Source organism: Aythya marila (genome assembly GCF_965140915.1).
Source record: "Aythya marila genome assembly, chromosome: 2".
Lineage (NCBI taxonomy): Eukaryota > Metazoa > Chordata > Aves > Anseriformes > Anatidae > Aythya > Aythya marila.
In genome coordinates this window covers 81849715-81865511 of record NC_139043.1, presented here as the reverse complement: position 1 = coordinate 81865511, position 15797 = coordinate 81849715, and the positions used below count along the sequence as shown (strand labels likewise).

General features: G+C 43.2%; 1 protein-coding gene across 4 annotated transcripts in view; it reads left to right on the top strand.

The window, feature by feature from the left end:
* Positions 1 to 15797, top strand: part of SLC22A23 (solute carrier family 22 member 23) — a gene marked incomplete at its 3' end in the record, with an annotated part of 92790 nt that overhangs the window by 61815 nt on the left and 15178 nt on the right. For 2 of the 4 annotated variants that reach the window (XM_082754019.1, XM_082754022.1), the window contains exons 4-6: positions 6201 to 6369; positions 8325 to 8452; positions 14310 to 14399. In XM_082754019.1, coding sequence (XP_082610145.1) covers positions 6201 to 6369; positions 8325 to 8452; positions 14310 to 14399 — 387 coding nt within the window. The remainder of the gene's footprint in view (positions 1 to 6200; positions 6370 to 8324; positions 8453 to 14309; positions 14400 to 15797) is intronic. The other 2 variants (XM_082754020.1, XM_082754021.1) reach the window with 1 other exon arrangement.

Sequence of the window (15797 nt, the reverse complement as noted above, 5' to 3'; positions counted from 1 at the left end):
GTGCTTCGACTCAGCTGCTTCTGGTGACAGCAGAAACGACCGAGAGAAAGCTCAGTGTCTATGCGGAGCCGGGAGCACACTCAGGCTTAACCTGTGCCACTTCAGCCCGTGCTGGATTAGGAGTGTGCTGATGGAGGCAAGGAGTGGCCTTAGCCCTTGGCTGAGGCTGGCAGAGCTTGCAAGTTTGAGCCTGGTAACCCGCTGGAAATTTGGATATATAGGCAGGTATTAGCTGGATTTTATTTATTTTATTTATTCCCCCCCAGCAGGATCACTGAGGACTGACTACTCAGGGAGCAGAGCCATGGTGGGACATGCTGGAAGTGCTGAGCAGCTCAGAAACCAAGTGCTCTGGGATGTTTTTTTCCTCTCCTCCTGTGCTCTGTTGATACACAGAGCCCTAGCATTGTGCTTCAAATGCAAAAAACTCATATTTACTCCTGACCGAGCCAGGCAGCTCCTGGCTCTGAGAGGCACACGCAGCTCTGGTGCATTAGGATGCTACCATCATCAGTGATTTCTGGTGTCCTGCATTTTACACCTAATACCATATTACCTGTGCTTTCCTTTGGCTGGCTGATGTGCCAGGGCTTTGTGCAACTGCAATTGTTTTCTTCCCTTTTTGGGGTAGGGCTTGCAACCTGAGAGCCCTTGGAGGGAGTGTTGGGTATATAGTAACAGGGTAGAAACTGCCAAAAATTGTGATTTTTTTTCCTCTTTCTGGTAGCATTTTTAGAACTATAACCATGAAAATGAATCTGGAGTCAGTTCGTCTCCTCCCCCCCTCAGTGGGAAGGCTGCAGCCCAGACTTCAGGTGCTTTGCCCTGGCTGTTTTCTCCAGGGGATAATCCTATATAATTACAGTCTTGGCAGCTCATAGCCTGAAACTGGGAGGGGGGAGAGAAAACTGCAAAGGCACAGAAAGCAGCTAGCTTGTGGTTTCTGTTGTAGCTAGTGCTTGGACCGCATTGCAAGAATTGCTTTGTGTTTTGGGACTGAAGATGAGTGAGTGAATGCTAGAGAGTTGCTCAGGCAGTGGGATTTAACCTCTTTTCCCTCTTGATATATTATTTGCAAATTACTTTTTTTTTTTTTTTTAAAGTAAGTCTTTGCTATTCTTCATTGTGCAAATATCCTGTGAGAATAAATGTCAGCCTCTGAGGACAAACCAGAAGGCTTCTGAAATCTGAAGCAAACGGTCTGCTACCAGCACACAAGGGTGAGACCAAGTAAGAAAGGATGAGATGTGGCCCTTAATCCCTTCGCAGCCCACCCAACAGGGTCTGAAGGAGCTGGGCTAAGCAGGTTTTGAGCCATACCTTTGGCGGCACAAGCTGATGTCAGCCCGATGTTACTGCAGTCCTTCCTCCCCAGTCACTCGTCCGTGTGTCCATCTCCTCTGCAGAGGCTCCCCATTAGCTCTCTCCTCTCATCTGTGCCCCAGCCTGAGCTGCCAGCCCCTCAGCTTTGTAAAACCTTGTCAGCCACACAGGGATGTGTGCTGGAGCACTGTCCTCTTCCAAAAAAATGAGGCTTTTTGGTGAGCTGTTGGAGGGGGCAATTAATTTTGGTGTGGAACAAGCTAGAGCCCTGGTTCCTTTTGCAAGTTATCCTTATGTTTCCAAAAACTATTAAAAAGAAGAAGAGAAGTGGGAGCTTTCAGGACTAATGGCTCTCTGCAGATGCTCTGAAAAACGCAGGTCTGAGATGTGCCATATCTCATCTGCCTACAGCAGCACTCCAGAAACATCTTAGTGTTTGCTCCGCTCCCAGAGCTCTTCCAGATGCACTGGCCTCCAGATTAAATGACTTAAACAGCATGCGTTGGTTCAAGCACTGGACAATTGTAGGGAATTAATTCATGGATGTTTATGCACAACCTCTTCTTGGTAAAACCGCAGATGCATTTGCAGAAGGACGTCTCAGCACTTCATTTGGTCCGTGCAATGAATCTGCTTTTCCCTTCTTTTTAACAAAAATCCCAAAGGGCTGCATAGCAGGCGAAATGCAGTGGGTTTTGTGTGTGAGAGGGAGAAAATGAATCATGTTTAAAGAAAAGTAATTTTGATATTACAAAACCTGGTTGGTAGGTCTTATCTGCCTGTCTCTGGTGGCATGCTGTGGCTGCTGAGAAATAGCAAAGCTCTCATTTCCAGTTGTCTCTTCGGTTTGGTCTGTCAAGAACATTTTATTCCAGCCTTGCCGCTGTTGTCACGTAATATGCAGTGTGGATCAGGTGAGGATTTGTGCATGACAATGTTGCTCTCAGTATATAGTCTGCCAGGCCCTAAATACTACTTACTGTGCTTTTTAGACACGTTTGGAAAACTCTGCAGGTTGGAAACCTCTGTTGAGCTCTCCATTCACCTAAGGTGCAAGAGGATGCCCTGACAACCTGGTGGTTAAAGCTGGGTGGTCAGAAAGCCTGACCGAGCTCTGCCCTGTCGCTCCATTGGTGCCTTTCTTTCCATGAAACTTGGCTTCTCTGCCACCCAAGGGCTGGCTCTGCACCGGTCAGGGAAGCCAGACTAGGACATCTCCAAGGTTGTTCCCATTGGGAATTGTGGGGAGCATCAAGTGGGAACCCTCCAGGTGCAGAGGGAAAAGCCCCACTACCTAAAAGGTTTAACACATCCCAGGGGTGCATGTGGCTCTGCTAGGGGCCAGGCAGGGCCATCGCTGCAGTGCTGGAAAAGGACAGTGTATGAGGGCATGTATGTATGGCAGAGGAGCCCTGAGTGCTCTGAAGTCTGACCTCTTAGTACACTAAAAAATGTTGTTTTGAACATCTTTTTCTTGAGCTTGGCCTTTGTCACTGAGAGCAGCCAATGTTGCTGCTGTGGTTCTTATTCCCTTGGCTAGTATCTGAAATGATTTCCTATGGGATTTCTGAATAACTCAGCGAGAGATCTTTCGGGACAAAGTGATTTTTTTCCCAAGTCTGTGAGTGGGAAAATTTTGCACAACCACTCATTCCCTCATATATTTCATTTGTTTATGCTCTCACATCTATGCACTCACAAGTACCAATACGTGTGTGTCTACATGGTTTTTGTGACACAGGCGACACGAGGCAGTGGCTGCTGAGTCCTCATCGCATCCCCAAGGCTGTTCTAGGCAAGCAGCAAACCAATTTTGTGTTTTCAGTTTTGGCTGCAGTCATGTTCCTTGCAACTTCTTGATACCTTTTTGTTGGTTTTTTTCCATCCTGCTTTCGTTACTTGATTGAAATCACAGATGGGACGTGATTGGCACAATGGGCACGTGCCAGTGCCATGCTCTGCCCATCCCTTTGGTACCTGCTCATCTGCTCACTCTCACTGGCCCTGGTATTGTTCCCTTAGTGCCAGGATGAGTCTCTGTGCAATGCAACAAACCTTGAATGGTTCTGCTTAAATTAAACCAAACAGCCACCAGAAGTGCTTGATGCCCTGGTCAGATGCCCGTGGTTCATGCAGAGGCTCCCAGCAGTAGATTTATGAGCTGTAAGGCTGGTGAACAGTGACCCAATCATTTTTGTAGTGGAATGACACAAAGATAGAGTCCCAAAGAAGGATTTCTACACTTTCAGCTTCTGCATTTCCCAACCAGATTGTGTGTTGTGCAATGAGGCTTGTGGTTTGTGTCTCGTGTCCATGGGGCACGTGGGGATCACGTCTGCACCACACATAGGGTTAGGCAATTGTCTTCAGGAAGAGAGGTACTGGGCAAGCAAGCAAGGTCTTTTCTGTGCCTGTCTCCTTGCCCACACAATTTTTTTCCAAGTGGAGCAGCTGGATATATCCAGGAGTTTGTGATGCTGATGGTTGTTTCCATGATTTGTGTGTATGACAAGGGTTTACTTGACTCTCTCTGCTCAGCAAAGTAATTGAGGAGAAAACGTTTCTGCTGAAGGAAAGAAATGGGGCTTTCTTGCCAGCTTAGCCACAGAGGGATGAAGTTGATTTCTGTCCTGCAGCAATTGTACATGAGCCAGTAATGGATCGTGTGAACTGGGTGAAAACTGGTGTGGACACAGAGGTCTGGTGGCCAAGCACATCGAGGCACCAGTGAGAGCATCAGCAGGGTGCAGGAAGCCTTTGCTAGGCCTGGGGCAGAGCTGGAACAAGCCTGACTGCTAAATGCTTGCTAAAAAACGCAAAGCTGAATATTTTATCATATCAAATTGAAGCTAAAGGTTTTGGAAAGTCGCTAGACTGTCCTCATATGTAGAACATTTATAAGGAGATGTGATATTTCATATACATGAAGCGCCTGCTGAGGTCAGCTGAAAGTTGCGCTCACCCAGCTATAGCAGGGTTTGTTGTTTTGTTTTTTGTTTTTTTTTTTTTTTCATTCTTTGGCTTTTCTAGAGGAAAGGGCAAAAAGTGATCATATGCCTGTGATAATCTGGAAAAGAAAACAGATGCGAAACAGCCTCCAAAGTGACTTCCTTTCTATACAGTGAATGACTGCTGCATATGGAGTGATGTGTATTATGCACCAGTGACTCAAAACCACATACTTTTTATTATTTTGATGCCTCTTTCTGACTTCATCCAGAAGTTGTTCTTGTCCCGGTTATTTTTTTTCATCTCATACTACCCCAAGCAGTGCAGCTGAGATGTCAAAGTCTTACCTACCTAACGCAGGCTTCCTGTTCCTATAGCAACAAAACTCGTCCTTGTACTTAATGAAGGCACACTGGAGCATGAGTAACTGCAACTTTAAGGCTTAGCAAAACAAACAGAAATACTTCATAGTTGCAGATTAGAAAATAAAACGGAAGTGACCTCTCTGCATAGAATTAAAAAAATCGCCTAGGCTTGGGATCCTTCATTAGTAAGAATGAAGCCATATTCATGTCATAAGAAGCTCTGTGCTTTAATCTCATTTTCCTAATTAAAACGTAAAAGCCTTTTATACCAAGTGAGAGTCTTTGAGGATTTTTCCCCCCTTCCTTTCCCAAAGCTGCTCTGTTTGTGGTTAAGCTAATGAAAATTGGGGCTGCTCACAACAGACACATTTTCCTTTTGTATTGGCAAAAATCCATCAGTGGTTTTTGTCATGGGCCAAAATAAAAGGAGGAAAAAAAAAATGTGGTGTCTAATCCTATATTTGATCTGCAAGCTGGTTCCTGGTCAGTTAATATAAATCTGTGTTACAGTGATAAATACTGAACAAGCTACAGATGAGAGAGTGAATGAATGAGCAGCTGTCATCTCTTCCTATTGTCTGATGGCTTTTCAATTACAATTTTAACAACCATTAAATTTTAATTTAAAACAACCATAGGAAACATCCCAAGGAAAAACACCACAGTGCTGTCAGCAACATATCATGAGCGTTTATGAGCCTACATTTCTGTATCAGCATGCCGATAAGTTCTGCACAACATTTGTGGCAGGTTTATGGGCTTGATTATTAATCTGTAGAAGTGAGTGTAGGCAAGTGGGAAATTTGAAATAGTGGGTTCTATTGTATTCCTACTGGCAAAAACATTATTTATGTTGGAATGTATTTGCACAAGGCAGTCCAATTTTACTGCTGTTTCTTCTGGAGATTAAAAAAAAAAAAAAAAAGCTGCCTTTCTGATAAATTCATTTTATTTTCTGAAGACTGAATAAAGATAGACGGAACTCGTGGTTTAAGGAAGTTTTTGTCTACTGAACTCACTTGTCACAAAGCAGCTGAGACAACTGATAGCAGTGATGGTGGTAAATTGCCCTACAGCAGAAGAAAGGATGGAGGGCAGGATAAGACAGATAGAAAGCTGTCTTGTTTGAAAGTTGATCAAGATTAGGTATTGCAAAAACAAAAAGCAAACCCAGGAACAACCCACTCAGCAAAATCCAGCTTGAAACTGGCTGAGTCACAGTGTATTCAGCTGTGGGCAGGTGGCATCCCATATGAGTTGGGAGACTGTATCCTGCTGAGAGTGGTGATGTTCTGTCTAGCAGCAGATTGATTGGAAAGGCACGTAGTGTCTTTGGGTATTATGAAAAGGCTTGACCCCAAATCTATGAATTATCTTTTTCCCTCCATTTTCCTTTAAAATCAATCTATGTATGTGTGTTACATATGTATTTGTTTTATTAAAATGAAGGACGTTAAGACCCTGAAACCTTTGTGAAGTTAGGCACCTGGCCAGGGGGAAGTAGACCTGTGGACACCTTTGCTGGTGGGGTCCTGACGCAGCTGCATGTGCTCTGTGTTTCAGGGATAGAGCTCTGTCCTCCTGGGCACCGGTTCATGATCACCATGGTGGCGAGCTTCATCGAAATGGCGGGGCAGTTCCTCATGCCGGGGCTGGCTGCCCTCTGCAGGGACTGGCAGGTCCTCCAGGCGGTCATCATCTGCCCCTTCCTGCTGATGCTGCTCTACTGGGTGTAAGTATTGCTTCCTCCTGTCACGTCCAAGTCAACACAAGCCCCTAACACTGGATTTGGGGGTGCTCACATAGGTTTTATGTGCTGAGGTGTGGTGGGGACCTGGGAGATGGCTCAACCATTGAGCTGAAAGTTGTACGTTGTCATTTGCTGGCTGTTGTGTCCCCTTTAAAGATGAAAAAGCCTCCTGAGAGGACACATCTCAGCCTAGCTGTTGTGGCTGCACAGCTAAATTTTCCCCTTAAACCTGCCCTGTGGTTCTGGGTTGTCACTGTTGGTTCCTTCGGCCTGGCTTAGCCGAGCTAAATATAACACACATCCGCTCATGAGCAGCACCCTTGGACACTGCGTGTGTGTGAGGTGGCTGGCCCTGAGCCTCCCTGCTTAGGTTTCTCCCAAATTATCATGTGTTGGGATGATGGCACCATTCCCACAGGTTACTTCTCCCATCCTGGTTTCTTCTGGTCTTCTGCCAGCGTGAGGCTCCAGGCCCGATGCTGCCTACCCTAGAGAAATGGGAGGCTCCCACCTTGGTGCTACTGGGTCTGTCTTCACCAGAACTTTATAAACCTCTCAAAAATCTTACTTTGTGCTTTTGTCTTAATAGTGACACACAGTGGTGGCACAACACAGCAGAGGCTTGCAAGAGCAGGATAGTACAAAAACGTAAGACTGAGAGCAGGCTAGGTAATTAATTTTAAAGGTAATGCTGACTAGATTAAAATGTTTACTTGCTATAAGCAAAGGAACAGAGGAACTGGAAAAATTCACTGCTTGCTACTTACCCACCACATACCCAAAGCAGAGTATGGATAACAGGACAAATAACTTTTGGATCGCAGGCTACCTGACTTTCCTCTTTTTTAATATAATTGTATACATGTATATATGTGTATGCATGTATCTGAGATGAGTGAAAATGAGGCCTAAATAAGAAAGAAAAATATGCTTATAGTCAAGTCTGAAAGTATCTGTATTAATGCAAGTGCGGGGCTATTTTGTTTAAGATCTACGTATTTATTTTGCTTTTGTATGAAAATAAAATGTACTTATCTAGAAAAAAAAACAGGGAATAATGGTTAATTACTCTGAAGAATCAGGTGAATGTCAGCATTTGAAGGAAACAAGCAGATGAAAAGTAAACTTTTTTATTTTATAACTCTATGTGTATGCTTTTAAGGCAACTCAATTAGCATAATGTTGTCTTTACTAGGGGAAACTTTTTATAGCAGCAACTGGATGTTGTCTGGGGCATACACAGTACTGACCTGTATAAAAGAATGCCTTAAAATCTGTGTATAGGGGAGATTTTTGGATGTTTAAACATATAAAAAAAATAAAATGTTCCATTATAATCCTGGAAAGTAATTCTTCTCTTTCCTCTCTCTGTCTTTACATGAGAAATTCAAATCACTTCTGTCAGAAATTTTCCTACTGTGGTCTGAATTATCCTGCGTTAACTGCACAACTCATTTATTCCCTGCCTGGCAGCAAATGTCTATTGCATGCAGTGCTTCCTCCTTCTCCTTGCTCCTTCACAATGGTATTAGTAGGCAGAACTCCTCTAATATGTTATAAAATTCTAATACGTCCTATTTCAAGGTGATAGGATGGTTCCTGTATCATTTGTCAATCAGTGTAAAAGTGAATGTCACTACTTTCCATATTCTGAGCCCTTTTTATTAATTTTACAAGCCTTTTTCTGCTTTTTGAAAATAGTAATATTGCTCATGCATATTTAAATGAGCAGCTAATCACTATCACTTATTTCTCTGTCAGAACTTGAAAAAAAAATCTAGAAACTTCCTAGAAATTGCACAAATTTGTCAAATTCCAGATGGTGAAGTAAAGCAATATCATTTGCACTGAGGAGAAACGTCATCCTTGTTAATTCAACAGACTGGGAGATGCCTTCTAGAAAGAAAGTGACCCTAACGCGTTTTCCATCTCTCAAGTATTTTCCCAGAGTCCCTCCGGTGGCTGATGGCTACGCAGCAGTTTGAGGCGTCCAAGGAACTTATCTTTCAGCTCACTCGCAAGAACAGGATGAACACGGAAAGCGACATCAAAGGAGTGGTGCCCGGTGAGTAGGACAGACAACCACAAGTCTGGCTGCTCAGGTGAAATCGCTTGCTCTTCTCTAAAGGCTGCGCATGGCGCTGCTGTCTGGAATTAAATAATCTATTTACCACCTGCAAAACCATCCTATTCATTCATTCATTCTTTTTTTTTTTCCCAAAAAAAACTGCTCCAAACTCTAGCACCATGTTTAATATTACTCAGCCTGTTGAACAGTCTTAATATTACAATCTCACCTGGCAGTGCCATATGCTTTTAGGGACATCTCTTGAATAATTTTGCCATGGCTGCGGAGAGCGCCATCAGCTCAGCACGCCTCTGGAAAGTGTTTTAAGGAAGCTTCTGGTTGGGATCCTGCCCATCACGCAGCACTTGTTTTGTTGGCTGGGAGAAGTGGCAGCACTCAAGCCACAATTTCTAAAACACCACTCCTGTGGCAGACCTAAATCACATCCCAGTTTCTCTTTAAAACCATACTGCAGGAGGCATTTTGCCTTCTGCTCCTGTAGCTTCTGAACAATGCTGTCCTGCTGGTGACAGCAGTAGAGGGCAGTTTTTGGTTCAGAGCTCCTCTCCTCCTCCTCCTCACAGGCTTGACAGTGCCCACAGATACCCGTTTTACAGTGTCCCCTGCAGTCTGTATCAGGCTACCTACTAGTCAGAAAAGAGTGGAAATGTATTAGGGTGTTTTTTGCAGTTTTTCATACCCTACCTACTATGACTCTGGGAGCTGGAGGGGTACATCACCCCCACACCTGTGCTCTCTCTGCATTTGGCTATTACTCGCTGTTGAGGGTCTATGGAGTAGCTCAGGTCAGTCCTTGCTAAAGGTATTAATCAGCCCTGGGATAGACTGCATCCAGAATGGAAAAATATCACTGTTAAGATCAGTGCATCGTGAATGAAGCAGTCTTTATCAATAATGTCCTTTAAAACTGATGGGACTAGGGAAAAGTCCAATTTGGGTCTGTGTTTCATCTTGGTATTGATACCAAGGCCAATGGTATGGTATTTCTGGTGCAGTTGGCAGACTTGTGTTAATTGTCATGTTTGCAGGTGAATTGTATGTCGAGGGTTTCCTGAATCTGCATCGAACATAGCATGGCTCTGCAATGTAAATGACATTTTTCTGGTAAAGCTCTGGAAAGCTCAAGGGTACAGAGCAGCTGTTAACGCAGTGATCTCCATCACTGTCTCTTTTTTGCAGATCTTTCCCAGAGTAAATGAACAATCTTGGAAAAAACTTGTTTCTGAGGCAATGAAATGTCTCACCATTGGACTTGGAGACAGCTCAAGCTGTCTAACCAGCTCTAAATTTGGCCTTTCTTAGCTAGTCAGTGTATTGAATTTACAGACAAAATAAAATATATTTTTAAGGGGAAAAAATAATTACCTGAGTTTCCTTTAAGGGAAATTGTAAAGATGCAACTCGGTGCTAGAGGGATTTATTTAAGCCACTTATAATGATATTGTCCACGGAGGAATGCTAAGTGTCAAAATGGTTTTATGACTATTACTTGTGACTGATTACTTTTTCCAGCAGTTTCACGGTAGGGGCACACTCCTGTTTAAGGAGGGACTCCCTTTCATGTGGAAAGCAGTGTTATTACACATCTTGGTGCTATGGACTCTCTGTCTGCAAATATATTTAGACATAGCAGTTGTCAGTAAGTTACCTTTTGCAGCCTTTTGTGGTGGTTTTACTGTGCTGGGCAGCTAAACCCCACAACCGCTCTCTCACTCCCCCTCCTTTAGATAAGGAGGGGGAGAAGTAAAGCAAAGAACAACTCACGGGTTGAGATAAGGATAATTTAATTAAAGGGAAATAATTATAATAATTAAATAAAGACTACCGTGAACTAAACAATTTAACTAAGGGGAAAATAAAAGGGAAAGGGGAAAAGGGAGGAAAACAAACAAACAAAATAAATGAAAGCTATATGGAAGTGCAGAGGAAAGAAATTACTCTCTACTTCCCACAAATGAGCGATGATTGACCACGTCCTTGAAGCAAGGCCTCAACGCACGCAGCCGGTGTTCGAGAGGAGGACCGACGTCTTCTCAACGAGAGCCCACCCCTCCCCTCTTCTTCCTGTTTCCACCTTTTATTGCTGAGTGTGACACCACATGGTATGGAATATCCCTTTGATTGGTTTAGGTCAGCTGCCCTAGTGATGTTTCTCTCCTCACTTTTTTGCCCACCCCCTAGGAGGGTTAGAGAAAGGCCCAACGCTGTGCCACTGCTGCTCAGCAGTAGACACAACACTGGTGTGATAACACTGCTGTTCCAGCTACAAGTACAGAGTACGGCACTGTATGGGCTGCTGCCGGGAAAGTTAACATTCCAGCCAGACCCAGTACACCTTTCTACACATAATACAGAATGTTCTCAGTTCTGCCTCCTTGCTGATGCTGGATTTGTTTTATGGTGTGAGGTTGGGTTGGTTTTGTTTTTTTTTTTTTTCCTTGTTGGCTTTGTCTTTTTAAAGTCTCTCTGCAGCCCCACATGGTAAGGCTTTTCTAACGCAGCTCTGGAGCAATGCTTTATTTTTTGTAGGGAGAGAAAAGCGAAGCAGTATCATGTGGATGAAATGAGCTTAACTAAAGATTTTGGAAGGGCATTCTTCTTCTGGGTACATGGGAGCATTGATCATTTGAGTGAGGACAGGAGAAAAGCAGAAATTCTGAATGAAAAATATGATTAAAATGCACATCATATGTCTCTGGGTGGGTCTGTAAGCAGAAGAAAGCATATTTCTGCTTTTGTGTGTTGTAGTTGCATATACATAATTGCTGGGAATGGGCAAAAAGCTGGTATTCGTGTGTGAGAAAGGGTGCTATTCAGCCTGATGCTGATATCTATTTCTGCTTGAATCCCTTGTGGAGCTTTCCTATCTGAGTGAAGGTTTTTTGTTTGTTTGTGATTAGTTTTATTCTCTGCTTTCCATCCCAAAATGCTGGAAACTGTTTCACTCTAGTTAAGGCCCAATGTGTTGCCATCTGATATTAGTCATAGCAGCCTTGTGTGGCTGAGTTACTCAATTTGTCTAAGCAGTAAGCTGCTCCCATACAGTCCCTTTCAACTGGAAACCTCAGCGTAATTCTACTCACGTGTATCAGTCAAATTAGTGTATGCTATGGCCCAGGTCATTACAGGAGTTGTACGCTCACATTCGGGGCAATTGGCAGATCTTTTGATTTTTGGTAGGAACAGTTTGCCATCGTGAGGAGATTTCTGATTTTATTTGGTTGCACTTTCTTCTGTAACACTTAAGAAGAGTAGGTGTACCGATTTGACCTCTTTAAAGCATCTATAAACACTGTTAGGTCTCAAAATTTTACTAGCTGGCTCAATGCTTTGCCCTCCTTTAGTGACAGAAGTTTAAATTTGTTTTTACAACAAAATAAATATTGTTATCCAACTGCATATTGAAATGTCGCTTATAAAACAGGCTTAGTAAGTTTTGTTGACAAATTATGTCAAACACATTCAATTCCCATTATCCAAAAGAGTCAGCTTCAGTCATGAGCAAATTAAATATTTTGATAATATTAATTTAGTGGAGGTTTTTCACTGCCAGGTTCTTCTAAAACCTCCACATCTCTTCCCTGTTCTCCTGTGAAGCAAGGAACAAACACGTTTCAGTTGTAGCTATAGGACAGTCATTTTTAGCAATGTGAAGTAAGTGCTAAGGAAGCAGAGAGAGCTTACTCTTTAGAGTATTTAGGGGAATTGGAAATCCCAAAGCACTAACTGTCCTGACACCTTTATAAAGCTGTGTCATACATTAGCTGTTTTTTGTTATTTCAGTAGGGTGCATGTTCTTTTCTTCATCTTTTTCAGGGTTGGTTTGTTGGTTGGGACAAATCACCTGCTGCAAGCTGGTGATCTCTACCCATATCTAGCCCATCGCTTTGTTTGGCTGCCTTTGGGAATACACAGCCTGGGAAACCACAGCAGCAATTATCTGGGTGTCAGGTGTGATGCTCCCATAGAAGCCTACCATGGTGTGTTTTTTCCCCATCTTCACGAACTTTAGTCAGTGATGTTTCAGATGTTCCTTAGCAGAAAAAATGACTGCTTGACTGGGTGGAATAACAAAACCACCTTTCTGCCCAGCTCTAGGTGAAAACACAAACCAGGACACTCCTGTGGATGCAGAGGATATATAGGTGTTGCTTTCCAAGGTAGAGCCAGTCAGTGGAAGGAGGCACCAAAATATTTTTACAGCATGGAGGAATAATATTGACATAATTACAAAAGTGGCCAGCAAAGATCAAGCATCCAAATGTATGCAAATATTTTAAAGTGCAGGACCCTTTGTGGAGAGACAGAAGGGATACAGTGGAAACAAATATCGTGTGTGTGTGTGTATGTCTTGGTTGCAGTTAAGAAAGCTGTGGTTTTCAGAGGATTTTATTTGAATTTAAAGAATACAATTGTTCACCTTTCTTGCTTCTGAGCATTGTGCTGCCATCACTTTTGTTTTGTACATAAGCTAGTTTTCTATTTTGTTTTGCTGCATATTTTTATTTTTCCCAATCATGAGGCTTGGATCTACACCCTTGCATGCTGTTTCTTTCATTAAGTAAATAACAGAAGGAAGGGTGAAAAGGCTTTATGTCTGAGTCAGCCTCTTTCCATAATGGGAGAGATGAACTCTCCCTACAAGCCTTTGATCATGCCCTTAGATCATCACAGCTACAACTACTGTTTCAAAACAAAGACTGGGATGGTTGAAGAGCCAGGTGTACTAGCTAGAGAAAGAAAGCAAGTTCCCTGGCCCCATAACACCATGCGATGCTACTTCGTGCAAACCTGCTGGGTGTGTTCCTTTATAGGATCCCATTTCTTGGTCCTTTAATAGTGAACAACAAGAATAAGACTGTCCAGGATGAGTTCTCTTCTGCTGGCTAGATGTATGGAAATGGAAGAGGAGCTCATGCATGCACGGGCTATATCCCTGGCGAGGACAACAGTGACCTCTGACAGCTGCAGCATTTGGAGGGGACGGGGAAAGAAGGCAGCATTGTGCCAAGTTTCTGCATTTTGGTGCTGTTGGGAAAAGCCAAATATGCTCTAAAATTAAAAAAAAAATAAAAATAAAAATGAAGTAGCAGTGGTGGTCAGTTTCTATTTAAGCTTGACTGACTTTGAGCAGGAGCTGGGGATGCAGGGCTGGAGGACACTCTGGTGCTACTGGCACTTTCACAGCCCACGTGCATGGAGGGGAGTGAGGAGAAGGAGACCTTGGGAACCAAGTGGAAGAGGAAAGCAAGAAGAGGGACTGGTGATGGAGACAAAATAAGGGAGAGAGTGAGAAGAGTTGTGGGGGCAAAGCATAAAAATAGTTTGGGCAGAGGCAACAAACCAGGGGTGATTAATGGCTGTGGATAAAGGAAAGAGGAGAGGTAGATCATGGAGACTGTGACCATTTGCTTCCTCCTTCCTTCAGAAGCTGTTAAGCCCAAAGATTCAGTCTTGGCATCCTTCTCCTGTGAAATCCACCTCTAAAATGTGTGCCTCGACTCTCTGTGCTGCCCAGCTTGCTTGCTCTCTGCTGAGATTTCCTCTATGGCTTCAGCTAGATAGCAGCAGATAGCAGTAATGCGTGTGTAGCTATCTGAAACATGATGGCCCAGATACAGTACCACACGATGGCATTTGAGGTATTCTTTGGTGGTTTTTCTTCTTTTTTTTTTTTAATGTTGGTAACGTTAGAGAAATGTAAATGTTGACAAGTAATGCTCTGAGAGATGCAAAAAGTCAGATTGCCTGGGGAACCCTTGCTTGGCCTCCTGGTGTGAAGGCATGATTGTAGAGCCTTTAATAGCATGATTACAACCTATTTTTTCCACAGGGCATAGGATGGACGAATCAGTGCATAGCATGGACGATGCTGTGGAAATGAAGCTCTTGTCTGTTCCTCATTTCTTGCAGAATTTGGAAGGTGTGTAGTGAATGAGGCAAGGGGCTGCAGAAAGAAAGAGCACAGTCTTTGGGGAAATGGAGCTGAATACCTCCTGAAGAGCTGTACCCTGTGTCCACCAGGGATGTTTTTGTACAATGATGGAAAATTCCCTGTAATCAGTCTCTTCCAGTGTTGTCACCAATCATGGCTTCTTCAGTGTCTGTCTCTAGCATGTAATTCTGGGGCTTGCTTTGCAGAAAAGTGGAGCTTTTATATCAACACCTACAAGTGAGTGTTACATGCAGAGGATTCTGGGCAACCCAGAGCTCACATTCCTCAAGCTATGCTCCTAAAATCACTGCATGGTTTTTCTCATTCTGGACACGGTTCCTCTCTGCTTTATCTCCCTGCCTTGCAAAGTAGGAATAATCTTAGAGGAAAGCAGTGGAGATGATTTCAGTGATATTTATGAAGCACGTGAATACTCTGACAGCACTGTAGGAATGTCTCTGAGGAAACCGATGATTTCTGCATTCACTGTGAGGTTTGGATAATAAGGCAGAGGGGCACGTGTTGAATGAGAAAGGTAGAAACATCATTAATAGCTGCCCGTTTGCTGACTGCAGCAAGCGTTCTGCGACGGAAAACTTATGTGACCATCTAATGAAGTGCTATGTTATAATGTATGTGAGCGACTGGAGATTGCAATGGCAACCTTATGACTGGATTTCTCCCATCTGTTTTTGAATGTAATTAGAAATACAGGATTGAAACAAATTGTTGCAATCAGTCCTTTGAGATTGTTTTCACTGAGTTACCTAGTTGTTCTGATGAAATGACCTTCATCTTACATGTTGTTAGCATTTTTGTCCTATGTTTTTGTTGGAAAGCCATTCCCTAATCCAAATCACTCTTGTGCTAGGGTACATTTTAGCATTCAGTTCAAATATACTGTAGCTGTCCAGGTTCTCTGTCTTTTTTCCCTTCCCACTTGCTCCTGTTCTGCAACTGTCTTTGTATTAATTCGCCTTTCCCATACTGTGTTAGCAGGCCCTGTTCCTTCACTATGCTAAAGTTCTCCATTTCCTCTAGTTTGATACCTTTAGTTTCTCAAAGAGTGATGAGCAGAATTGTAAAAAATCCCTTCCATTTCATTGTCTGAATTGAAAATACTTCATGAACACAACAGACTGGTGCCTTGTAGTTGTTAGTGATCAAGTAGCACATGGCCAGCTGCACCCCAATTTTTGTTAAAAGTTTTTCTTCCAGCAGAAGCATTTCTCTTGATTTGCTGAGTTGTATTTTGCATTTTCAACTTGCTTTTGCCACGTATGATCTCAGGCTCATCCAGTTCTCTCTGTTGTCCCATTTCCATGCTGTCCTGCTGGTCGTGCCTCAGTGTCACTAGCAAACTTCCCTGACACATTCCTGAGCTTT